General features: G+C 48.0%; 1 protein-coding gene across 1 annotated transcript; it reads left to right on the top strand.

Annotated features, from left to right (window-relative positions):
• The first annotated feature begins 1,643 nt into the window (after positions 1 to 1,643).
• Positions 1,644 to 24,923, top strand: GTPBP4 (GTP binding protein 4). The gene is made up of 17 exons (XM_081060801.1): positions 1,644 to 2,305; positions 3,647 to 3,817; positions 6,481 to 6,584; positions 6,668 to 6,804; positions 9,612 to 9,712; positions 11,991 to 12,083; positions 12,732 to 12,923; positions 13,001 to 13,066; positions 14,431 to 14,520; positions 15,375 to 15,485; positions 16,824 to 16,901; positions 17,188 to 17,239; positions 17,767 to 17,867; positions 19,253 to 19,450; positions 20,702 to 20,767; positions 22,592 to 22,735; positions 23,577 to 24,923. Exons 1-17 carry the CDS (start codon positions 2,258 to 2,260, stop codon positions 23,727 to 23,729), a joined length of 1,905 nt encoding a protein of 634 aa, XP_080916927.1. The 5' UTR covers positions 1,644 to 2,257; the 3' UTR covers positions 23,730 to 24,923.
• The last annotated feature ends 1,475 nt before the right edge of the window (positions 24,924 to 26,398 follow it).

The raw sequence follows: 26,398 nt of genomic DNA, 5'->3' as shown, positions 1-26,398 counted from the left end.
TCCATGTCATTCATCTTCCATCCACCCATCCACACACCCACCCTTCCATCCAGTATCCGGTGATTGTTTATCATGGGTAGGACAAAATCACCAGAAAGACCCTTTCCAGCTCTAGCATTCTATTCTTTTATGGACCCAACAGGTTCTCTGAGGTTTACAGAAACACAAAGCATTGATGTTATCCTTGGGTTTACAAGTGGACTTGGAGGTCACAATCTAGTTTGCAATCAGACACTGGTTCCCATTACTGAATTCTGTAAATGAACAATTAATTACATTTATAACTGTAAACTCTCCCACACACATTCTTATTTAAACCATGGTGGCTAGTAAAGGAGATCAGATTGTATCATTCAGCGTAGGGTCTGGCACATTATTGTTGTAAACAACAAAGATAGCTAACATACATATTAGTGGTTTTCAACCATGGATGATTTTTCATATCTGGCAATATCTAGAGACATTTTTGGTTGCCACACCTGAGGTGGAGAGGCGAGTGCTACCAGCATCTAATGGGTGAAGGCCGTGGATGCTGCTAAGCCCCCTGCAATGCACAGGACAGCCCCCCAACAAGGAAGTGTGGGCCCACATGTAAGCAGTGCAGAGGCTGAGAAACCCATATGTGTACATGAGTGTGTTCATCCAAAACACTTATGGTTTATCAGGCATATGTGACCTCATCTAATGCAACAGTCCTATGAGGGAGATATATTAGTTTCCTGTGGTTCTGTAGATTAACAGCCAAAATCTCATTGGGCTAAAATCGAGGTGTCGGCAGGGCTGGTTCCTTATGCAGGCTCTAAGGGAAGATCTGCTCCTTGCCTCTTCCACCTTCTAGAAGAATCTACATTCCTTGGCTCATGGGACCTTCCTCCATCCTCACAGCCAGCAGCATTTCGTGTCTCAGACTCTTCTCCTGTGGTCATATTCTTTCTGTACACGGCTGGGAAAGGCTCATGGTTTTTAAGGATTCATGAATTTAGACTGGGCCCAGATAATCTGTAATAATCTTCCCGTCTCAAGAGTCCAATAATCTTAATCACACCTGCAAAGCTCTTTTATGTGATGGAATGAAACATTCACAGGTTCCAAGAATTAGGACATGGACATCTTGGGGTGCCATTATGCTTCCTACTACAGCCTGTTTTATTATTATCTCCAGTTTTATGCAGAAAAAATTGAGGTCAGAGAAGCAGAGAGCTCATCTGAGGTTCTGCAGCTACCGAGTCCGGAGTGGGCCCAAATCTAGCCCTGTGGCTCTAGAAGGGTTCCTGTCAGTGAGTTGGAAGGTCAGAAGAACGGGGAACGTGGGGTGAGGGCGACAGAACAAAGGGGACTCCAGTGTTTCAGGGTCCTGCACAGAAATGCCAGTGAGAAGCTACCCAGTCACAGGTGGGCAGGAGAGGAGAAGGAATCGGTCTCAGTGATTCCCGAATCGCTTGCAAGTTTTCCCTCATGTCCCCACCCTGCTTTCCTGCCCCCAGCTGCTGCCCCCACTTCTCCCGGAGGTTGAGGTTCCAGAGTCCTGTGAGATGCACGTGTATTGTTTGACAGAAATGCTCCCAGCTTGTGTGTTAGTTGCATAACGTGGTGAGAGGCGATGGCTGGCTGGGCCTGAATGTGGCCCTCCCCGGGGCGGGTTTAGAGCACGATTTCCGGGAGTGACTGCTGACCCCTGGATCCCAAGACCTCCCAAACCCCAAGACCCCCGATCCTGAGACCCCTCCGGACCCCGATACCCCGGGCCCACCCGAGACTCCCCCACTGGACCCCAAGACCCTCCCATTCCCGAGACCCTCTCCCGGCCCCTGAGACCCCGGGCCCACCCGAAATTCCACCCCCGCGGACCCCCGCTATGCCCAGAATCCCCGGAACAACGAGATCCCGGATCGCCGAGACCCCCTGAGATCCCCAGCGATCCCTGAGGCCCCGTTCCCCCGAGCCGAGCCGGGGGGAGGCAGCGCAGACCCCCAGGGCGGCCTGTGGGGACCCCCTCCTTTTCCCGGCAGGGACTGAACTTCCGCGCGGCGCCCTCTCGGCCGTCGTCCCCGACTCCACCAGCGCCCCCAGCCCAGGCCGGCCCTGTGACCCCTCGGCGGGGGACCTCCAGCCGGGCGGGGGCGCTGTGCGACGCGGAGGCCGTGCGGGGGGGGAACGCAAGGAGCGCCCGGAAGTGACGACGCCGGCGGAAGTCCCGGCCCTGTCCTCCGCGGAAGTCTCGCTGGCCGGCTTGCGTCCCTCGTGGCTGGCTGCCGGCATGGCGCACTACAACTTCAAGAAGATCACGGTGGTGCCGTCCGCCAAGGTAGGCGTCCCGGGGAACTTGCGCTCTCGCCTTTCCCGGCCGGGTCGCCGGGGGGCCCGGGCCTGTGAGGCTCCCCCGCCAGGCCCCGCTGTCGGGCCGCGTCCTCTCGAGATTCGGCCCCCGGGCTAGGGGTGCCCCAGAGAGGAGGAGTCCCCGCTCAGACGTTACGGTCCCCCGGAGAAGAGAGGTGCCTTCTCAGACGGTCGGGTCCTCCCCGGGGCGGAGGGCTTTCTCCTCAGGTTTGGGTTCCCCTAGACAGGAAGGGGTCCCTCCAAAAGTGGGGCAGAGTCGGGGAAAACTATGCAGCAAGTAACTTTTGAAGTGGCCCCTCGAGACGTCTTAGAGGCGGGAGGTGGAGGAGAGAGTAGAGATCTGCAGGCCGGACGTGGGTGGCCTCTGGGTCCTGACTGCTCCAGCCCATTGGTCTCTGCGCTGGAGGATTCAAGCAGAAATCTGTGGGTCCTCGGTCACCTTACATCGCCTAGGAAATTATATACAGTGGATTTTAGTTTTACCCGTTATTTTATGGACTTTCAAAGTCAGAGATACACAAATTGAAATTGTAGGGTTATTTCTCTTTTTAAAATATTTTTGCTGATAAAGGATGACGAGGTTGTATATAAAAGATTTGGTTGTAAAAAGTGTTTATAGTTTAAGGTACATAGTACGAAGTGTGATTAAAAAAAAGTATGGGTGGTGAATGTTTAAATTAAAAAAAAAGTATTACAGTAAAAGACACATTGTCATTAATCCCCGTTCAAATACTCCCCCTCGCTTCGAACACACTTGTCCCATCGTTCTTGCCACTTTCTGAAGCAGTTCTGGAAGTCCTCTTTCCTGAGTGTCTTTAGGTGCGCTGTCATGGACCACTTCAGAACGTTTCCTTACATTGCCATTTTGATTTGGGAGAGCCAGAAGTCACACGGTGCCAGATCCAGTAATAAGGTGGATGAGGACACCCTGCAGTGTTTTTATATGACAGAAATTTGTCACACAGAAGCAATGTGTGACATGGAGCATTGTCATGATGGAGGATGAAACCGTTTGCGCATTTCATGTTAATGTGTTTGTGGTCCATTACTTACCGCACAGTTTAAAACACACCTCTCAACTGTAGCTCACACGCAGCTGTACTGAACAGGTTGAAACTTGTCACACACTGTAACTAAGGTTGAACACGCCACTTCCTATATTAAAGATCCCTGCCTCTCCATTGGACGGCACATTGCAGCAGCATTTGCCATGTTTTTTTATCACACCTCATATTAGTCTTTTAAGAAAATTTAAAATCAGTGGATGAAAAGTAGACTTTTTGGTGTAACTATCTTTATTTAATTGCAGGATTTTATTGACCTGACATTATCGAAGACTCAACGGAAGACTCCAACAGTTATTCATAAACATTACAAAATTCATCGTATTAGACATTTTTACATGAGAAAAGTCAAATTTACTCAACAGAATTATCATGACAGGCTCTCACAGATTCTAACGGATTTCCCCAAATTGGATGTAAGTGACTCAGGGGACCACAGATGGTCTTATAAATGTGAGCCTTCAGGTAATGGGTGTTTAACCAGTTTGGTCTAGTCATCTGACAGATAATGAAGGAAACAGAAAGTAACTGATTTCTCAAAGTTTACTTAAGTGAGTTAGTGGCAAAGCTGGGAACAGCATACAGGTTTTTTGGTTCTTTAGTATTCTTCTTTTCCCCCAACTAAAACCCACCTAAGAGGGCCACAGCTGTCTCTTGAGACTTTGTAACCTCAGCTTGCAGGGGCCAACGCAAGCTCTCAAAGCTGTGACTGAATCCAGGAGCTCAGATTCTGGCAGCTCTCCACCCTGCCTGGCTTCCTCTCCTCCCTCTTTTCCAGGCTCTTCCTGGCCTCAAGTTGGGTCAGTAGCCTGAGGCCTGTCATTGTTTATGTTGGTTCATTAGCTGATGAGCTGATGATGGTCAATTCAGCTCTTACAACCTTCTTCACTAGTGAGAAGAAATTGCGTGGGGGAGCTGTGATTTCTCCATTAAGCAGAAACATTGCGCTCTGCTGCTTAGTGCAGTTTGCCTGTGTATGTAGTTGTAGAAAGCTAGATGGACACTGCTTATGAAGTCCCTGTGGAGGGTCATGCAGTGGCGGGGTTGGATGTGGGGTGAGCCTAAATTTGCCCCCAAATCATCCCTACAGGTAGGGTAAAGCAGAGAGAAAAGGTTGGTTTATGTGACAAGAATTCCTTTTATACTTCAAAAGATAATGGTGGCTTATTCTAAAAAAAAATACAGAGTGTTTAAAATAAAAACTGAAAGTTTCTGCTAGCGGACAGGCACGTATCTTACGTCTCTAGGGCTTGACAGGGGTGCTCAGTAGGTGCTTGTTGAATGAGTAGTTCTTGGGTAAGGGAAGGTTCTGTGGAAAGTACCTGAGGATGAAAAAGGACAGATTATTCTGAACTACTTTGGGATTAGAAAGTACCTGATTTGAGCAAACAAAACACTGATCTGTTAATAGTTAGTGTCAGGTTTCTGTGATTCTTTGTAGGTTTTATCTTTCTCGTCCTTGGTATGGTTTTTCTATACATTAGAAGTTCACATTTATGAGCAGTCTATTCGTGTGGTGTTCTTTTTTAGTTACCTGAGAATTTGAGGACAGGGTTAGAGTAAGTTACTGTTCATCCAGTGATCGCTGTGTCTCAGGTACTCTTCTAGGCACTAGGAGTACAACAGTTATAAAAGAAGTCTCTGTCCTCGTGTAGTGGTGGGGGAAAATAGGAAACATGAGAATACATGGCATGCCAGATGAGTAAGGAGAGTAGGGAGTGCCCCAGCAGGATTTGGAGCAGGGCCCTAAAGGAAGCTGTGCATCTCTCTGGGGAAAGCAGGTGTGAAGACCCTGAAGGCCAGAATGGGGTGTCTTTCCAGGAACAGGAGGACCCAGGAGGTGGAGCAGGGAATGTGAGAGGGAGAGATCTGGGGAGTGGGTCCGGGAGGTAGTGTTGGGCTTAAATTCTGGGGCTAAGAACGGAAGCCTTAGACTCCTCTCTTAAAGGACGCCTGGCCTATGGGGTGGCAGACCACTCAGGGCCGCGCAGTCACTTAGATGACTGGGGGTGGTGAAGAAGTTGAGAAATGGTTGGCTTCAGGGTGTCCTCAGAGGACGAGCACCAGGTTTACCGAAGCAAGTGTGGGCCGTGTCACCTTGGACAGTGGAATCTCTGGTCCCTGAGCTGGGAACGGCTGCGGTTGGAGAAGAGCAGTTTGTATGTGTTCATTGTGAGATGAGGGTGAGACATCCAGGCGGAAGTGCCGCAGTCAAGCTCATGAGAAGCCTGGCTGGGAGGCGGAAAGCTAGGGCTTGTGGACATGTAGATGTGTAAATGTACACGATGTGTAAATGTACACGAGGTCACCCAGGAAGCAAGTGGACAGAAGAGTGCTGGGGAGCACGAGCCAACGAGGGCTTGCAGAAGAAGTGGCCAGTTTGAGAGGGTCCCGGGGGCCAGAGGAATAAACGTATCAGGAAGGAGCAGCCAGTTGTGGAGTGTGGCAGAGGTCTGGTGACATAAAGGGAGAACTGGAGGTCATTGGTGATGAGCTGTGTCAATGGCCTGATACAGTCCTGACTAGATTGGATTGGCGGGGGGGTGTTGGGGGAGAAAGGACACAGTACCTCTCTTTTTGGCATTTACCAAGACGGGGAGGAAAGGAAAGGAAGGAGTGGGGATTCAAAGGAGTTTTAAAACTTCTAAAATTTTCTTGGGAAGTGATGGCATGTGGCCTGTTTGTAGGCTGATAGGAATGGCCAGGTGGAAAGGGAAGAATTCTAAATGGAAAAGAGTGAAGACTGGGAGCTCACTTCTTGAGTTGTAAGGGGGTGGGTGGCATCTGGTGCACAGATGGAGACGTAGAGACGTGGCCTTGGCTGGGTCCGAGGACAGCTGTCCCGCATGAGAACGGGGATGAAGAGAGCATTCTTGACGTAGGTCTGGGCAGGCGGAAGCGACTGCCGGGCTTGCTTACCTGTGCCTGCTCGTGTTCTCAGAGAACCAGACACTCATTAGCCAGGAGAGGACTTGGGGGTTGGGGGAGAGGGAAAGGCGTGATGTATTTCCCTAGGAAATTCCTCTTCGTGGGGTGGGAAACTGCTGTGCCAAACTTGCTGCCTTGCTCTTTGTTACAGGACATCCATCCTTTCTATGCTGATTTGATGAACGTCCTCTACGACAAGGATCATTACAAGTTGGCTCTAGGACAGATCAATATTGCCAAAAACTTAGTGGACAAGTAAGGCGTTTTCATAATATAGTGCTTTTTCAGTTACGGTCAAAAGTGAAAAACTCTGACGTATTTCTTTTCACTTCTATAAGTGTCGCTAAGGATTACGTGCGGCTCATGAAGTATGGGGACTCTCTGTACCGCTGCAAACAGCTGAAGCGAGCCGCCCTGGGCCGCATGTGCACCATCGTCAGGAGACAGAAGCAGAGTCTGGAGTACTTGGAACAAGGTGCGAGCCCGCAGAGCCGGCCTGAGTGTACTGTTAGGGTGATTGGTCCTGTCGAGAACCTGGCCTTGAAATGTTTTGGTTTTATTTTAAAGATGACAGGATCAAATTATTATTCCCAGCCTAGTCTATGAGAAGTTCTGACAGGCCAATTGTTTAAAAAAGCAGCTAGCACTTAAAATACTTACAGATTAATAGCACTGTTAAGAAAATGTACGTTTCTCATGTTTAATAGGTAAGGTGTCTATTGTTATAAATCACAGGAAAATGCCAAATATATATATATATATATATATATGTATATATATATATACACATATATATGTACGTGTATGTTATGACCCATGACTTTATCAATTATTGACTTTTTAATTTTTTTAAATGCTTTCTTTATAATGTGATGGCATCAAATAGCAACTCCAGTTTTGTTACTTGACAGTTATAACAGTTGTATTTAATAGGATAGTATCTAAATTAACCCGGTATGGTTTTTATCAGAACACTTCTTTGCCTTTATACATGCATATATTTTGCAGTACAAATGTTTTTTTTGTTTGTTTGTTTGTTTGTGTTTTTTTTTAAAGGAAGACAGCTTGTACCTAGCCTTTTTTCTTTTTCTTTTTTTTTTTTTTTTTTATTTTGGTATGTAGGATATTTAGTGTGTGCTTTTGTTTTGGAATGCACAAAAAAGATTTAATATCCTATTTTATTTGCATAGCTTTTTTTTTTTTACAAGGACAATAGGCATAGTATCTTTTCCTAGGCCAAAATAGTGGTGAAGTATTGACAGTCCCTCTCAAGCTTTAGGCTATGACAGCAGTTTTGGCTACAGCAAAACCAAGAGAGTCTTATTAAGCTTGAGAGGAGAGGAATGATAAGGCTGTGCAGACTGCTGGTGGGTATGTTCCTGAGCATACATGGGTCAGTTCTGAGCCTTCTAGGAATAACTAGATAAGTGTGTCCCGCTTGCCACAGCCTTCCCAATTTGTAAATTCCAGGAAAACAAATACTAACATGTGATTTATTTCAGAATATTTAACCAGTGCTATTACTAAGGCTTTGTGCTTACATAACAATCAACAGGAAGTATTTGCATTGCTATTCTAATATATAAGAATAGAAAATCATTTTGGTTCAGAGGGATGCAGGGTATAATAGAAAAAGTCCTCACGTAGGATTTAAGGGAGCATATTTAGACCTCATGTCACACTCAGCTAGTCTGTGTCACTGGGCAAGTCACTTAACCTCTGTATATACGTTTCTGCCTCTGCAAAATGAAGGATTTTGACTAGATTATTGCTAAAGTCTCTGCTAATTCTTCTATCCCATTGTTCTAATTATAAGACAGTTCTCTAATTCCTAAGAATTACACCTTTCTGTCTTTTTTTTTCTATAATTTATTGGGGTGACAATTGTTAGTGAAATTACATAGATTTCAGTTTTTCTTTTTTTAAAAAAAGATTTTTTTTTTTTTCAAATGACTCAGATTTAATCATCGGAAGCAAACTAAATGGAAAGGTTACAATAGAGAAGAATTACATGTCAGTGCCTTTTGCAAACCGAGCTGGGACAGAGAGGGCCTTAAAAAAAGATTTTATTGGGGAAGGGGAATGGGACTTTATTGGGGAACAGTGTGTACTTCCAGGACTTTCTTCCAAGTCAAGTTGTTGTCCTTTCAGTCTTAGTTGTGGAGGGCGCAGCTCAGCTCCAGGTCCAGTTGTCTTTGCTAGTTGCAGGGGCTCAGCGGCAGCTCAGCTCAAGGTGCCATGTTCAATCTTAGTTGCAGGGGGCGGAGCCCACCATCCCTTGAGGGAGTTGAACCGGCAACCTTGTGGTTGAGAGCCCACTGGCCCATGTCGGAATCGAACCGGCAGCCTTTGGAGTTAGGATTATGGAGCTTCAACTGCCTGAGCCACTGGGCCAGCCCATAGTCTTTTTTAAAATTTTTACTTAATTTTTTTATTGGAGAATATTGGAGAACAGTGTGTTTCTCCAGGGTGTAGCTCAGCTCCAAGTCCAGTCGCCCACCATCCCATGGAGGAATTGATCTGGCAACCTTGTAGTTAAGAGCTCGCACTCTAACCAGCTGAGCCATTCTGCCTCCCCTCTGTAAGCTCAGCGGCAGCTCGTTGTCTTCAATCTAGTTGTGGAGGGCGCAGCTCACTGGCCCATGTGGGAATCGAACTGGCAACCCTGTTGTTCAGAGCTCACGCTCTAACCAACTGAGCCATCCGGCCGCCCCCTACAAATGTTTTTAGCTCATTTGGTTTTGTTCCCCCTCCCCTGGCATCTTGCAAATAATTTGCAATTGTAGTAAGATTGCAATACTTGGCAGCTGTGACAGTGCTTCCTTCCTGCAATCTGTTTGATCTTGTGTGCACACAAGGCCCCTGGGAACAGTCATTACATGGAAACAAACCTGTCAAGCCAGGAAGTGATGCCATGCTCACTCGCTGGCTTCAAAAGTGCTTTTCCAAATGTCATGTCACTTAGGGAGAGTCGCCTGGGCACTGCTTAGACGTGGTTTGTGGCCCCACCTGGGACCTGTTTGGCAGGAACCCCAGGCTGCAAAGCCGAGGACTAGGACTCCTGTCCTGCAGCCTGATTTTGGGGGGGTCCTGTCCTCTAGGCCATGGTGCCTTTGCAGCTGATGCTTTTTTGTTCATCCATTTATCACTTTCACTATAAATGTGGCAGTGACGTTAATATGACCACTGACCTGGAGTATGGCTCAGTCAGGCAGATCTTCGTCTTTGAGTTTCTTATTTTTTCTAGTGAAATTAAGCGCATTTAATTTAATCTTCTCACAGTACGTCAGCATCTGTCCCGTCTGCCAACAATTGACCCGAACACGAGGACCCTGCTTCTGTGTGGGTACCCGAATGTCGGCAAGTCCAGTTTCATCAATAAGGTTGGTCTGTCTCTGATGGTGACACAGGTGACTGACGGCCTGCAGCCAAAGCGCTGCCGTGTGCTGACGGCCGGGGATGGAGAGGGCCTGCCGCCTTAAAACACTGTTCTCCAGGGGAGGATCAAGCCTGTCTGACCTGAGTCTGCGTTGCTTTGCCAGGAACCGTTTTTCAATTTGATTCTTGTGTGTGTTCTACAAAGGGATTTCTAAGGGATGTAAGGACATTTTTGTTAACACATGCTGTCTCAGCTTTCACATAAACTATTTGGTCCACGTAGTGGGAAGTGTTGAGTCACTTTTTATTTGAGTGACTTTATTAATTGGGACCCAAGAGCACTATTTAAGGAAGTAGGTGCTTCAGGACAGTTTAGCTGACTTCCAGGGACCTGAGCAGAGTTCAAAAGCTTTTGCAGTGTCAGCTCAAACCAACAACAGCTCAGGTGCCCAAAAACAATTGTTACATTTATGTGGCTACTTGCCACCGAGAACACTTGTTTAAGCAGATTTGTAGATTTTTATTTTGTCCATAGCTGTGCTGACACGGTGACAAGCTGAAGCTCTGCAGTGTCCTAGCTGAGGTTGCCAATGCTCATAAGCCAGTGCCACTTAATTAAAATGAAACAGTAAAAAAATTGGTTTCCCTAGTCGTGCTGACCACATTTAGAAGAGTGGTATGTGGCCAGCAGGCCACAAATAGACAGGGCACATGCATGGTCTGACTGTTAAGTTTTTGAATTCATCCTAAAAAAGTGCTGCATGCCTCATTGCTGAATATCACTATGGTCACCTTCGAAGGACTCCCCTTGGGAAGCTATGCACCGACACCAGTGCCTAGTCCACCCTTCAGAGCCATTTTGGAACTCTTTTTCTGGAATGGCCATCAGAGCTGTCGTCGTATTATCCTGGGTGTCCTGAATGTGATCGAAATGTCTTCCTTTCAGTATTTCCTTTATTTTTGGGTAAAGAAAGAAGTCATTGGGGGCCAGATCAGGTGAGTAGGGAGGGTGTTCCAATACAGTTGTTTACTGGCTAAAAACTCCCTCACAGACAGTGCCGTGTGAGCGGGTGCGTTGTCCTGATGCAAGAGCCATGCATTGTTGCCGAAAAGTTCAGGTCGCTTTTGTCTTTTTCATGCAGCCTTTTCAGCACTTCCAAATAGTCAGCTTGATTAACTGTTTGTCCAGTTGGTACAAGTTCATAATGAATAAAGCCTCTGATACCAAAAAAGGTTAGCAACATCCTTTTGTCTCTTGATTAGGACTGATGGAACTTTTTTAGTTGTGAAGAACTCTCTGACTTCCACTGTGCACTTTGACAGTTTATTTCAGGGTTGTACTGTACATCCATGTTTCATCACCAGGGATAACACGGCCCAAAACATCGTCTTGCCTCTCCAAAAGGTCTTGGCAAACTTGGAGTCTCTTTTGCTTTTGTTCATTGGTGAATTCTTTCAAGACCCTTTCTCATGCCAAGATTTTCAGTTAAGATTTTCTTATTTCTCGATGTTTACTTGGTCTGCTGTGCTTTCCACAGTCAGCCAATGATTTTGAGGCACAATTTGGATGAATTTTTGCAATGTGTTCGTCAGTTCTGCTCGTTACTGGTCACCCTGACCTCTCTTCATCAGTGACGCGTTCGCTCCCCTCAGAAAAACATCTCATCCATTTGTACACAGCCGTTTTCTTCATGGCATTATCCCCATAAACTTGAAGTAACATTAAGTTCCTGATTTCACTTTCACTCTTGCCAGGTTTAACAAGAAATTTAATGTTCGTTTGTTGCTCTAATTCAAGCTCATTCTCACAACGGCACACAAAAACACTCAACGACAATAATGAACACCACCACACATGGACACAAACACAGTTCTGAGACCTGATATACCAAGTTATGAAACCGAACTGAGGGGTTTGTACAGTGCTGCCAGTGGTAAGTGCACGGTGGCGAGTTCACGACCTTGTCAGACCTCATACAGTACAACGTTTCTGTCATCAAAAAAAGTTCTGTTGCTGGCCCGGGGTAGATGCATGTCCCCCAGGTAGTGTCCTGCCTCACCTCCCTTATACCTAATCCAGACTCTGCACTGCAGGCGGTGGTGTGAAGCATGCCCTCTGTCAGAGCACAGTAGCTCCCGTCTTCGGCACTGTAACCCAGGAGGTCTCTTGTTTCTTCTTTTCCTACCAAAACCGTCTCGCTAGCACAGCGGTGCCACGTGTACACTGTCCGACAGGAAGCACAGTGCGGAGCACCTGTGACGGTCTTGGTCATTTGGTTTCAGGTGACGAGAGCAGATGTGGATGTGCAGCCTTATGCGTTTACAACCAAGTCTCTGTTTGTCGGACACATGGATTACAAGTATCTGCGTTGGCAGGTGAGAGCTCTGTTTAGACCTAGCACGGCCGTCCCGGTGGTTGTTAGTGGCTGTGGTTTCAGCCCCTGGAATGTCTGTCTCACTGCAGTCAGAGAGGAGACTGAGGCAGTGGGAAGTGATTCTCGGGGCTGCCAGCAACACCCCGTGAAGAGACCTCTGAGGTTGGGGGTTGCATTCTTCTGATGGGGTTCAGGGGAATAGCTGGCTACCAGGAAGGGTTCTGCATGGTGTCAACAGTGCTGTCATTGGTGCAGTGAAAGTCCCCTTGTCACCGTTTCTGACCCTGTCGTTAGAAGTAGCATTTAGTAACTATTTAAAAGCACGAAGCAATCTGTTTCCACAGTTTTATTTATACATGATGAGGTAGTTCATCACACATGGGCATGTTTGCCGATTCCCGTCGTCCTGTTTAATGATGTCCCTGAGAGCAGAGAGGCATTCTCTCCAGGTCATTGCTAGCTCCTGGTGAGCTCTGCAGGCCGCCGACCACCCGGCTTTCCCTCAGTGCTTTGGTTGCCTTACCACGGTCAGCGGGGAGACCTGCGTTTCCTTAGCTAGTGTCAGGGCTGCTGTGGGTGAGTGAGTCCGGGTGCGCTGGGCTGCAGGGCATGAGCACGTGTGCTTCGGTGTGACAAATCTGACCGTTAGGTGGTAGACACCCCAGGGATTTTGGACCAGCCTCTGGAGGATCGGAACACCATCGAAATGCAGGCCATCACGGCCCTGGCCCACCTGCGTGCTGCGGTGCTGTACGTCATGGACCTGTCCGAGCAGTGCGGCCACGGGCTGCGGGCCCAGCTGCAGCTGTTCCAGAGCATCAGGCCTCTGTTCGTCAACAAGGTGAGTGCCGAGCAGCTCCGGGGTTGGGGCGCGCAGTGGCAGGGACTATTCACTCACTGTGCTTCCTCTTGCTCTAGCCTCTCGTAATCGTGGCAAACAAGTGCGACGTGAAGAGGCTAGCTGAGCTTCCTGAGGACGACCAGGTAGGTCGCCCTGGTGCTATGAGTATTTCTTACAATTCAGCCTCACTCAGACCACCCGAGTTCAGAGGGAATGGTAGCACTGCTAGTCTGCCTTTCTGTTTTACAGTTGACACAGTATCTCTGGTGGTTTAGTTGACGTGACATTATAAAGACTTTTAGGGACAAAGTAAACCTGAAATTTCCTGATAACTGCTGTGCCGTAGAGGCTGTGGAAGCGTCCGTGCGTGTAACCGGGCAGCACGTGTAGCATCTGGAGGACATGTGTGCGTGTATGGAAAGGGACGGTCCTACCCCAGGGCCTGAAGGGAAGTGAAGCGCAGGCCCCAGCAGCCGGTGCACACGGCAGCACCTCGCAGCATCCATTTCCTGGTGACAGGGGTTTCATGGAGTTGCCTACATGTTTGCTGCTCAGAGTCTGGGGAAGTGAGTGTGGGAACTGAGTGAGCGGAGAAAAGTAAGCGTCTGACATTTTCCAGAACCACTGTCAGTCATATTTGCTGCAGTTTTCAAGCTGCAGGGATGTCAGCCGAGCTTTCCAACTGGTTGGACCTCGCAGCCCTCTTCAGTAGTGTCTGTGAGGACAGGTGCTGCGAGAAGTCGTGGGACTCAGGTCGTGGCCCCGCCAACAGGGTCAGCGTGGCTTTCTTGAGGTGAAGTGTCCTAAATGCATGGCCTACGGACTCTGACGGGAACGGGGAGGGAGGGGCCGGAAGCCTGGGCTGGAGCCCCCGTGGTAGGTCACACTGGAAGTTGGGAGCCTCTGCAGTGAATTGCTAGCGACCTTCTACTACTAGTGACCTGGTGGGGCTGGCTGTCCAGCCTCGGTGTTCTCTACGACCACTGCTGTTTCCAGGGGAAGTGGGAGTCTGAGCAGTCGGGTGGACCTTCTAGTGGGGACGCAGCCAGACGGTCACCCGAGTCTGAATGTGGTCACGTCTGCAGTTGGGAGAGGGGTACAAGTGAGGTCTTTTCTCTCAGAGTCTAGTGTTTTACAAGGAGTTAGATTCGTCACCATTTTTATGTTGTTTTCCAAGGAATTCTCAGGCTGTGGAGGCCAAGTATTTTATTAAGAAACCACTTTGAAAAATTCTTTTTAAAAATCGTATCTTGATCTTGTCAAGTTTCTTTTTGGAAGATAAGATCTCACAGAGTATTCCAGAGAGCCTCTGGTGCTTGATGTCATCTCGCTTGATCCTCCCAGCAATTTGTATTTTCTGTATCACAGAAGAACACAGGGAAAAATAACTTTTTGAGATACATCCTTCAAAAGAGTTAAACAAACCACAATACCCACTGGAGAAACAGTAAGATTTGTTCGTGGGGACCTGGAAATAACACATCTCATTTTTCCTTTATATTCCCAGAAAATATTTATGGATTTGCAGGCCGAGGGATTTCCTGTGGTGGAGACCAGCACCCTGACAGAGGAAGGGGTTATTAAAGTGAAAACAGAGGTCAGTCATTCCGCACAGACAGCGGTCGATCCCATTACTATCCTCTTGTTTAGAGCAGTCAGTCAAGGGGAAGGTTTCTTGGCAGGAGTTGCTAGCACTGAGCGTGGCATTGGCTCAGGAGGCACGCAAGCAGGCGCCCCCGCTGAGCCCTCGTCCCACCCATCCTTGGAATGTGGGGCTTTGCGGAGAATCTCATTCCCTGGCACAGGGAGTTGAACTGTGCCTGCGGCCTGCTGCTTTTCTTAACTGCCAGTGTCTCCACGGACGCTGCCCTGAAAAGTTTTTCCTGGAACCCAAACAGAAGTAGAAGGAAAAGTGCAGTAACAGTGGGAACAGCTGGAAGCATTTCCTGTTAGGTTTCACATGATTCTGATATTCTTACTTTGTTGTTACTTGTACCTGAAATAAAAAGAAAGGGCAACTATGATACTGTTAGTTTTCCTTAGGCTCAGTTGCTCTAGTTACTCCTGAGGTGGTTTATCACATGAATTGGGTCAGGGATGACTGGTGAGCACGAGGTCACCGGTGGTGGAAGAAGGGCCCAGAAAGGGACATGGGGGCTCTTGGGCCAGCTCTGGCTGCGCTGCGTCGGGGCTCTGCCTCCAGTTGGTGGGGCTCGTCCTGGAAGGGGAGAAGAAAGTCTGCTTGCCTCGTAGAGGTTGGGGTCAGCCCCTGGTAGTTAACTGGACCTTGGGGTGGTACTGGGGACTTTCAGCCACCAGATGTCACTACTGAGTAAAAGTGCATAGCCAGTTCCAAAGCTTCAGAACTTAGTCTCTGGGTCCTGATTCTCGTGTGAAGGTGATGGGCTGCTGTAGGATGCCTGGGACTCCCTGCCTTGTTTCCACCTTCAGGCTTGTGACAGACTTTTGGCTCAGCGAGTTGAAACCAAAATGAAAGGAAACAAAGTGAATGAGGTGCTGAACAGATTGCATTTGGCTATGCCAAACAAGAGGGATGATAAGGTAAGGTGGCCTCTCTAGGAGCCTTGGGGGCGGGCCTGTGGTGCTGCTGACACAGTGGACACACCGCGTGCCTTCGCCCAGTGGCCACAGCTCCAGTGACACGCACTGGGTGAGGTGTGCAGAGCGGGCTTGAGTTTCTCACCCAGACTAAAAAAAATGTGCCGTGTGTGAGAGTGAGGTACCCAGTTACAGCCTGCTCACCACGCCAGCGGCAGCTGCTGTTACCTGTCGCTATCTTTCCAGAAATATTGTCGGTATCAAAGTATACTTTGAAAAAATTTTCAAATGCAGAAATACATTAGTTTCAAATTTTTCATTTTTATTGCTGTTACGAACAGTGCTCAAGTGCACCTCTTTATACACAGGTCTTTGTTCGCAAGCATATCTGTAAATTTCAAGGTATGGCCCTGACGATGTCATTGTCCTCGCACGCAGAGTGCCTCACCAGCTGCCGTGCACGGACAGCTGCCTGCACCGTGGGTGTGCATGTTGTCTGTCAGTCTAGTCAACAGAAGGTGGTGAAAGGTGGTCGATTAAACAGTGCTGGTCACTGCGTTGTGTGGAATTAGGACGCTGTCCACCTGAGATCCGTGTCAGAAGGTGTCCTGCTGTGATGTCCTTATCGATGAGACAGCTGAGCTTTTCTCAGTGTGCTGTTGGCCTTCCCAGTTCTCTAGCTCTTCTGTCCTTGACTCATGCACTTGTCATTTATAGTAAGGAAGTCACTCTTATATGTTCTATAAAACATTTTTATCTTTTTGTCATTGCCTTTTGATTTGTTTTTGTATTTGTTTTGCCTCAAAGTATACATTTTTAAGCTATTAGCGTATCTTAATAGTTTCTCTGCGGCCGCTGAGTTTTGTGTCATGCATAGAAATGCCTACCGCCCATTCCAGAAATAGTTCTATGCTCTAATTTTTTTTTTTTAATTTTACCAGATTTGAATTTATTTTGTTCTTAGGAAGCAGGTGGAGATCACTAGCCAGCTCTTTTTCAGCTGACTTCTCAATTATCTCAGACTTAATCTGAATTCCTGTGTTCATTGATCTGCTTAATTTATCCTGTATGACTTCCTTTATTCATGATTGTTCTGGACAGTCTTACAGTCACTTTTTCCAAACGAACTTGATGTTGGCTTGCGGAGTCATCCTAAATAACTCCCTTGCCCAAACTGCTGCTGTGCCCTCCTCCTCCCCTGAGTTACCTGTTGGTTCTTAATTGGTCTGAGTATGATGTTATATTTCCTTTGCAGGTAGAAAACTTCCAGTTTTTCATTTCTGTGTTTCTTGCACATTCTGCAAGGCATTTTGTGTAAACATGTGTGCACTGTCTTCTCAGGAGAGGCCCCCTTTCATCCCAGAAGGAGTGGTGGCACGCAGGAAGAGAATGGACACTGGGGAGCCGCAGAGGAAGAGGGTGGGTTTACTTGCGGAGTGGCATGGGGCATGGGGACTTAGCACCTGCTGCCCAGTGCCCGCCGCCCATGCCACTGTGCCCTGGACATGGCCGAGAAACCTAACAAGGATACCTGCCCTCGCAGTGTGGCCCTTCAGGTGGTCAGAACAGCTCACCTACCGGATATGATGTGGGAGGGCTCACCTTTAGGTTGGGGAAGGGGCTATTGCACACGGCAGGAGGGGATTGGCATATCTGGGCCCTCAAGGTCAAGTGGAGCTCATCATAGTTGTTTGTTTTATTGCAGGAACGAGATATTGAGCTGGAACTGGGAGACGATTATACTTTGGATCTTCAGAGTAAGGGCTGGCGCATAATACTTACTTTAAAATGTCCGTTGCATGTAAAGTGTTTCAGAAAAGTGGAAGGACTTTCATGAGCACAAGTCTTCTGGCATTTGTTACTTTCTTAAGGATGAAAGGTTGCATGCTGGCAGGGCTCTGAGGTATCTTCCCTCCTGCTGGTATTCTGTCGTTTCTGGGAAGGGGTCATTTTTTAGCTTTCATGGCATGGAAACGTTGAGCCAGGTTTGATATTGCTGGTAATGTTATTCATGCCTTTTTCCTTCGAGCATATTTTGTTATTTTGTTTTCATTTTTCTGTTGTCACTTGGTCCTAGGGTACTTACTGATAGACCTTCATGAACGTTGGAGTGATCCTTTCATTACCGTGTGGCTTTGCTTACAGAGCAAAGGCTCTGTTGCCTTTGCAGAGTGACATGACTTGTATAAGTTATAATTAATTTTGGTCACGTGATACTTGAAGATATTAAAAACTATTATAAATGTAACTTTTTTTTTTAATGTAACTTTTTTTTTAACTTTAGAGTACTGGGACATAATGAATTCATCTGAAAAATATGATAAGATACCTGAGATCTGGGAAGGCCATAATGTAGCTGATTACATTGATTCTGACATTATGCAGGTGTGTGTCACTTGTCAAATTCTGCGATTTTGTTCCTTTTTAATACGGACCCTAAAGGATAAAGCACAACTTTCCGCTCCCTGGTATCGGTCGCCCAGGTTCCTTCTACACCACTGAGCCTCCCCATCCCGTCACCGACAGCTGACCCAGCCAAGGCCCAGTGCTGCTGGCTGGGCTCCACGGACGCAGGCCACTGACTCTCCCCGCAGAGGCTGTTTCACTTCTGCGCAGGCTCCTCCTTCCCTCTGCTGCCCTCAGGCGCACCGGGCCGTGCACGGGCGCTGCTGGCGCTCAGGCCTGATTCGTCTCCTCTTCCCTGCTAGAGGTTTGCTGTGTCACCACAGCCCCCTCCTGTTTCAGTCTCCCCGTTTGCTTTTTCTTCACATGAGTGTCCGCAAGTTTCTCTCTTCTTTAAAAAACAAAATCCTCTGTCGTCCTTCAGTTGCTACCCTTTCTTTCTCAGTTTTGAAAAAACAACTTTATAAAATATTTGCTATCTACATGTTCTCATGTTTCTCTCGTTAGCTCCCTGTGGTGCCCTTAATTTCTGCAGTGAGTCTCCCAATGTCTGGGGATAAGCATCACTGCAAGTCTCCTTCACTTAGTTCCTGTGTGTCTCTCCTGGAACATTCCTCATTCTCTGCTGTCTGGTTTGCGTCCTTGTTGCTTTGTTTTAGTCAGCTTTCCTGTCTCTTGCCCTGTTTTTATCCTGCTGTCGCACTCCCACACGTGAGAGGTCATGTCACTGTCCTTTAAACTTTTCACTGTCTCCTGCTTTCGTCTCCTGTTGCGTGGCATCTAGTGTCCTCCGTGTGGGTTCAAGGTGGCCTGTGAGTGTGGCCTGGCCATGCCCTTCACAGCGCCACCCCACCCCACCCACACTGTACCGAAATAGTGACGTGGGCACGTGCGACTGCTGGATCCTGCCAGTTTATTTGCTGGGTTGTGACGTACACACACGTATCTTTTAACTGCACAACCATGACGTGTTTTTGGGGTGGCCTCACGACGAGTAAATGGGCCACTGCAGTCAGCACCAACCTGTGCAGGTTGATGTTTTCAGCTGTTCTGCTGGGACCAGGGGGTGAGGGAGGTTCTGTCCGCACATTTGAGCCTTGCTCTGGGCCCTCACTGTTTTTTAAGGAGAAACAGACGCAGCACAGAGAAGTTAGCGATTTGCTGTCAGCTCGGCGTGCATGCACACTTCACTTTCCTCCCTGAATCTTTGGTGGGAGGTCAGCTCTGGCATATGGACAAGGCCCACATGAGACTAGACCCTGCGTCCGTTTGTCCTGGAAACCTTAGGGGAACCTGGTTCCCATATAGAGGTTCTTATGCTTATGAGGTTTCCATTGTTGGTTTTGTTTCATTCTGACTCTTTAAAGAAATTGGAAGAGTTAGAAAAAGAAGAAGAGCTAAGAACAGCTGCTGGGGAGTACGACAGTGACTCTGAAAGCGATGATGAAGAAATGGTGGAAATCCGACAGCTGGCAAAGGAAATTAGAGAAAAAAAGAAGTTGAAAATTCTGCAGTCCAAAGAGAAGGACACGCAAGGACCCAGAATGCCGCGAACTGCCAAGAAGGTAAGTTTGTGTGTCTTCTGTGGGGGCCCCACATGTTTGCATGCAGGGCTCAGAGTCGGTGCTGAACACAGCACTCCCCGTGTGGCCGTGACTCTGCGTGCGCGGTGTCGTTGGTATGTGCCAGCTTTACGGTTGGTTGAGTCTTAATCTTTCCTATCCTGATACAACCTTTGTTGGCTGTTTTCCAACTTCACTGCCAGTGCCACTGTACAGACTAAGATTCTAATTTATGGCTGGTACCTATAGAGACCATCAGTTCACACGGTCTTGCTCTTTTGTTGGTCAGGACGCACCTTTGCCATTTCCACAAACCTGACCCGATCTGACAAACATGAAGGCAGGTGCTGGCTCCAAGGATGTGTGAGGACGGGAGCAGCTCACTGTAGGCTCGAGTGGGTCGGTGAGGTCAGGGTTCTGCCCAGCTCAGCTCCCTCTCCGGAGGCATCTTTGTGTCCTCATCCTCGTCAGGCGGCAGGGGACGCTAGGTCCTGTGCTTGTCCCTGAACCACAGGGAGTAGCGGGGCGGGGGCAGCTCCCCAAAGATGCAGGATGGTCAGAGGGCAGTGGGACGAGAATCAGCACGACAACCTGTGGGCAGTCAGGGCAGGACGGGAAGGAGCAGGACGACGTGTGGGCAGTCGGGGCAGGACGGGAAGGAGCAGGACAACGTGTGGGCAGTCGGGGCAGGACGGGAAGGAGCAGGACGACGTGTGGGCAGTCGGGGCAGGATGGGAAGGAGCAGGACGACGTGTGGGCAGTCGGGGCAGGACGGGAAGGAGCAGGACGACGTGTGGGCAGTCGGGGAAGGACGGGAAGGAGCAGGACGACGTGTGGGCAGTCGGGGCAGGACGGGAAGGAGCACAACTACAGTGCAGAGTCTGTGGCATCCATGTACTTGACAGTTTCCACGTGGTGGTAAGTGAGTGGTTCTGGCAGACGCAGTCGTCTCTGTCCTCAGTGGTGCTTGGGGACTTGGAGTGTGCCTCTGGGCACGTTGCCGGACCTCAGGCTTCGTGGTGTTGTGTGCACACAGGGACAACCTGTGTAGTCATGCAGGACGGAGGGTGAGGTGTGCACTGTGCCACACCTTGCAAGTACCCCGGAAGTTCTAGTTTCTTGTGGGTTTAATGAGCCCAAGTAAAAGACTGTCTAACGGAAGCGTGTCACGGACCATTGTGGAGGCAAGTCTCCCCTGATGATTTTGCTGTACCATCAGACCCCTTTGCCTGAGCAACTGTCCTTTCTCCTCAGGTTCAGCGGAAGGCCCTGGAGAAGGAGATGCTCAGTCTGGGTGTGGACATGGAGGGCAATGACAACGTGAGTGCTCACACCCAGTCCCAGACCGGCCGCAGCTGGGTGCACCCGGATCTGGAAACTGGGCTCGCGACCCTGTGGGTCACAGTGCTGGTGAAGAAAGAGACGCGAGCTCACAGTGTTCCCATGGGGTGCCTCGCTGGCCAGGCAGCTTGCCTGAAAGTGGAGCCCCTTGATCCCTCCCGGGGAGTGTCGGGCGTTGGGCTCCACGGGCCACACTGTCTGTCGGTGCAGGGTGCTGCGGCCTCGCTGAGTGCTTGTGTTCCCGTTCAAGGAGGATTTAAGGAGACTTGCTCACGCCATTGACCTTAATGAGATCCCCCACCTGCAGTCTGGCCTTTCCATGGCTGGCACTCTGCCGCCTGTTCATGCAACGCGCCAGGTGTCAGGTGGCCCCAGGACCGTTTCTTTCACTTTGTTTTTTTTTGCATTTTGTCAGTGTTTTATTATATGTACATTATCTTCTAGTCCAGCATAATGCAAAACTTGGAAACTACTGACAATGACAAAGGATCACTTGTGGTGACAGCGCGTAAAAATGAACTAGGATGCTGTGCGTTGTGCGCCTTTCTATTCATGTTTACACGGACGGCTTCCTTTGCTGCTGCTGCTGCTGCTTTCTCTCCTGTGTGCTTCTAACTAGCGCCACACTCGTCTGATTTTCATTGTGCTGCAGGCACTTGTCATGTTAGGGGAATTGTCTCACATTTCTAATTGAGTACAAATTTAGTATATTGTATTTTAGTATATTTAGTATATTGGCCTTTTGGATTGCTCACACTTAGAAAGTTCATTTGCTGTTGCCATAGAGTGTGAGGCAACGTGTAAGAAATACACAGTGAAATAGAAAGATTGTGTCCACAAAAAGCGACTGTCAGAACAAGACATAGTTGATGTCATCCGTCCTACACCACTTTTTTCCCCTAGAACTATGATTTTGGTGACTGAAGTCTTGACATGGTGCTTCAATTAGCTTCAGCTTAGTTACCAAGTAACCGAGGTGCTGTTGAGCGTCGGCGTGAGAGGAGTCAGGCTGCAGGTGGTTCACAGCTGTTCTCCTGGGAGCCCTTAGGCTAGCAGGCATTTCGGGTACCTCCTAAAACTATGTGTGTTTGCTCGACAAGTTATATAAAGGAACGTTTTCATATACTGGGGTGTTTCTCGAAATAGATTCCTAGCAGTGGAATAACAAATCTGAGGGCAGCGTGTTGATAGGCTTTTCCCAAGGGCTGGGCGGTTTAGATTGTCGCTCGAGTTGCGTGAGCGCCCTGGTCACGTGGAGGATAGTGTAATGTACAGACGTAGCTTCTGACTCGGGGCAGGGAAGTGACGGGCTTCTTGCTGGGGAGCCTCCTGAGGGAGCTGGCTTGTCCTTCCTTTCAGACAAGTGAGGAGGGTGGGCCCACCGCAGTGAGAGCAGAGCTGACACCCGGGCTGTCGCATGTCTGCTGAACCTCAAGGCTCCGCTTGCTGGTGGCCATGTTGGTGTTCCGATGCATAAACCCAAATGGAGGAGTGAAGGAGCGATGATTGTGTGAAATATGAGTTGTGATGCTAATTTAATGATCTAGGTTAAGGGAAAACACTGCTGAATGGGCAGCTGTAAGTTGTTTGAACTGGAGGACAGTCAACTTTGTAACATGAAGCAGCAGTGTTGAGTGAAAAAGGACTTTTGAGCAATACTTAATGGTGAATTCACTGCTGTAAAGATCTGGTTTAGGTTGTTTAATAGTAGCTGTAAAAACTCTTTGTAGGACTAATTTCATGTTTGTCACCAAGCCTGGAAGCCAGGCTGGGACCCTTGAGTGTGCCTTTTGTGCTTTTCAGGCCCATTACGCAGTCCAGGCCAGAAAGTCTCGAAGTGTCACGAGGAAAAGGAAGCGGGAAGACTCTGTCCCACCCACGTCTGTCGCCTGGAGTCGCAGTGGCTCTCGAACTCCACGTGACGTCTCTGGTCTTCGGGACATCAAGGTTAGTCCCTGTGGTGTGCAGTTAGTGACACAGTGGCCTCCGCTTTTGGTTCCATGAGGGCTCAGGGCAAACCCCACAGCTGTTTGCAGCAGGGCCTGCGGGTGAGGGTCCACTGTGTGCTGCACCCCGAGAGCTGTGCTTGGGCCACGCTTCAGTGGGTGTCCCTACACCTCTGACTGGGTGCGCATTCCATCGGGGCAGACAGAAGCATGCTGTCACATAGGGTCCCAGCCATTGAGGGACGTGCTGAGCATGGGGCTTTCACCCACACCGAGGCACACAGGGGGAACCAGCCCAGACAGCTGTATTGGCCAGTTTTTTCGGAAAGACACTTTGGGTGTACAGGATCTCTTTTATTAAACACGGAATTTGTTAGTTTCAGCATTTTGAAAATTCACGTGGAGAAAGTCCATAGAAAGTGGCAAGTGTACTTCATGGAAACCTGAGTTTTCCATTGTACCATGCCCGACTTCATCTGGAAATCTAGGTTTTCATGTCGGCATTGCCACTTGTTGGTCATAAGTGAGCAGGACAGTTTCATGGGTCTGAGTCTGAGTTTCTTCATTTGTCCAAAAGCGAGTTAGAACAGACACTCTCACCTTCCCGGCAGTGTGCCTGGTCCTTCCACGCACAGACCTTGTCCGGGGTAGCTTTCCTGCTGCCTTCGCACATGCAGACTAGTTAAGTTCCTGCAGACACTGGTGGACACTGGTGGGACTGAGGAAAATACCCGGGTTCTTACCAAGCAGACCTGGGCCAGTCGACGGAACAGATCGTGAAGATGCATGTGCAAACTGGGTTTCGGGAGCTAGCGTGTTTTGTGTTACCTTCTCCATTGCAGATGGTCAAGAAAGCCAAGACTATGATGAAGAGTGCGCAGAAAAAGATGAATCGCCTGGGCAGGAAGGGGGAAGCTGACAGGCACGTGTTTGACATGAAGCCCAAGCACCTACTCTCTGGGAAGAGGAAAGCTGGTAAAAAGGACAGGAGGTAGTGTCCTTCACAGCTGAACGCTTTGGCGAGACTGTCGTCTTTTGGTTTCATATGGTATGCTTTCACGAAATTGGAGTCAGGAGCTATAAACGGGACATAACAGGGAAGTAACTAAAACCTGTTGCTTTTCTGAAAAGTCTGGTTAACCTTCAGCTGTGCCGGTGTGGGAGATGTTCATCTCTGGAATGTTACAAGTATTTGGAGCAGACCGTGGTTTCTGCATTTAGTGCAGTTTTTGTTACATCAGATTTGTAGTGCTGGAGAGAATCGTGATGTGACTTGTTTTTAATGGAGAAAAATCTTACTTTCTTCCACAAGAGGGAACTTGGTTTGCTTTACTGTATGTGAATGGTCCTTTTTTGCAAAGAAAACAATTCCGCTGTGGACATGCGCAGAACGCTGCCAGCCCTGCCCTACAGACACAGGTGTGAGTGCGAGTTTATGTCAGGACACCGGCACTAAATTATTCTAGTCTTGTGCAAAGTACCATAGTAATCTCTCTTTATTATCAAAAATAAAGTACAGTCATATCGATACTTCTTTTTTTTTTTTTTTGATTTATTTATAATCACTGTCAATTTGGCCAAATGAAAAAGGGGGAAAGAAGACAAATTTTTTTTTTTAATTGAAATGTGTCTGATTTTTTTTTTTCTTTTTTTAAAAAGATTTTATTGGGGAAGGGAAACAGGACTTTATTGGGGAACAGTGTGTGTACTTCCAGGATTGTTTTTTTTTTCCCCAAGTTGTTGTCCTTTTAGTCTTAGTTGTGGAGGGCGCAGCTCAGCTCCAGGTCCAGTTGCCGTTGCTAGTTACAGGGGCCACAGCCCACCATCCCTTGTGGGAGTCAAACTGGCAACCTTGTGGTTGAAAGGATGCGCTCCAACCAACTGAGCCATCCGGGAGCTCAGCGGCAGCTCAGCTCAAAGTGCCCTGTTCAATCTTAGTTGCAGGGGGCGCTGCCCACCATCCCCTGTGGGACTTGAGGAATTGAACTGACAACCTTGTGGTTGAGAGCCCACTGGCCCATGTGGGAAATGAACCGGCAGCCTTTGGAGTTAGGAGCACTGAGCTCTAACTGCCTGAGCCACCGAGCCGGTCCCAAAGACAAATGTTTTTGTTTTAAAAGCAAAACTACTTTTTGTGGAATAAAATGTGACCTAAGGCACTACAGCAATTAAACGTGCGCCTCTCCTGCTCCAGTAGTCCATTGCTGAGAATCACGAGCTCAGTAAAAACAAACACACGGGCCCTACCACAAAAGCACCTCTGGGAGCGGGGTGGCGGGGTTCTGTTTTCAGTCATTTTAAATAGAAATCATTTTGAAGTGTGTGTCACTTGGACGTTGGAGAAGATGGCAGACTGGGAGACACCAGGAATCTACCTTCTCAAGGACAGTGGCAGGCACAGGACTTGGTGGTACTGTCAGAACTGGAGTCTCTGAGGGCTTGCCCCTTCAAGGGAAAGGCTTGGCCAGTGAAACAGTTTCGGTCAGTTTTAACCCTTGTGGGTTAACACTCACTTACCCCCAGCCCCTTTGCTGGCACTGGTTGTGGGTGGGCAGCCAAAGAGCTCGTCCTGCAACCATTGGGCGTCTGTTTTCATTGCTCATTGCTGCTTCTGATAGCAAAGGTGGACCCCCATTCTAGCAGTTCTCGTATGCTAAATCGGAATTTTCCCCTTTGCATTTTTCCTTTTTTACCTAATGTTTTAGAGGGCCAGACTTTAAAGAGTAACTTTGTGTTCAGGGGAATTTAGAAAGCACTCAGAAAAGAACTGAGAAGATCTCAGGCTAGCAGAGAGATACCCTACAACAATCCAAAATAAATAATCCAGCGACCCTGTTGTAGGGGGAGAAAGTGATTCACAGAATTAACCACACTGTACAATTCAAATGTCCAGTTTCCAACACAACAAAAAAAATCACAAGATATACAAATAAGTAGGAAAATATGGCCTGTTAAAGGAAAAATAAACAAAAATGGTCCCCAAGAAGGACCAGATGGTAGACTCACTTGAGAATTTAGAACAGTTGTCTTAAAGATGCTCAAAGATCTACAGGAAGACACGGGAAAAACAATGTATGAACAAAATAGAAACAAAAAAGGAAACAAAAATTGCCAAAAAAATTCTGGAGCCGAAAAGTACAGACAACAAAAGCAAAAAAAGATAATGGGACTATATCAAATTTTCTACACATTAAAGGAAATAACAGTGAAAAGACGCAGAATGGGAGAAAATATTTGCAAATATATATCAGTGAGATTAATATCCAGAATATGTAAGGAACTCCTATAATTCATTATAAGAACAACAACAAAAAAATACCTGTTAAAAAATGGCAGGCAATAGTCCGCAGCAGTTCCCAGCAGACTGTGCCCAGCCGACCCTTCTCTTACTTTGATAAATCTTCCTTCTATTAAAAAAAAAGGTAAAAGTTGAATGGTTCTCCAAAGAAGATAATACAAATGGCCACACATATGAAAAGGTGGTCAAGAAACCCTAACCTAGAGAGGTAACATCACCAATAAGTTGTCATGTGTCCTCGGGTGGGATGGCCTGAGGACACAATATTACTTCTGCAATGTTCTGTCCAAAAATGCTTCATGTGGGGGCCGACAGGTGGCTCAGTTGGTTAGAGCGCGAGCGCGAGCTCGAGCTCAGAGCAACAGC

This window comes from Rhinolophus hipposideros (genome assembly GCF_964194185.1).
Source record: "Rhinolophus hipposideros genome assembly, chromosome: 1".
In the NCBI taxonomy this organism is placed as follows: Eukaryota; Metazoa; Chordata; class Mammalia; order Chiroptera; family Rhinolophidae; genus Rhinolophus; species Rhinolophus hipposideros.
This window is presented reverse-complemented; position numbering and strand designations above follow the sequence as displayed.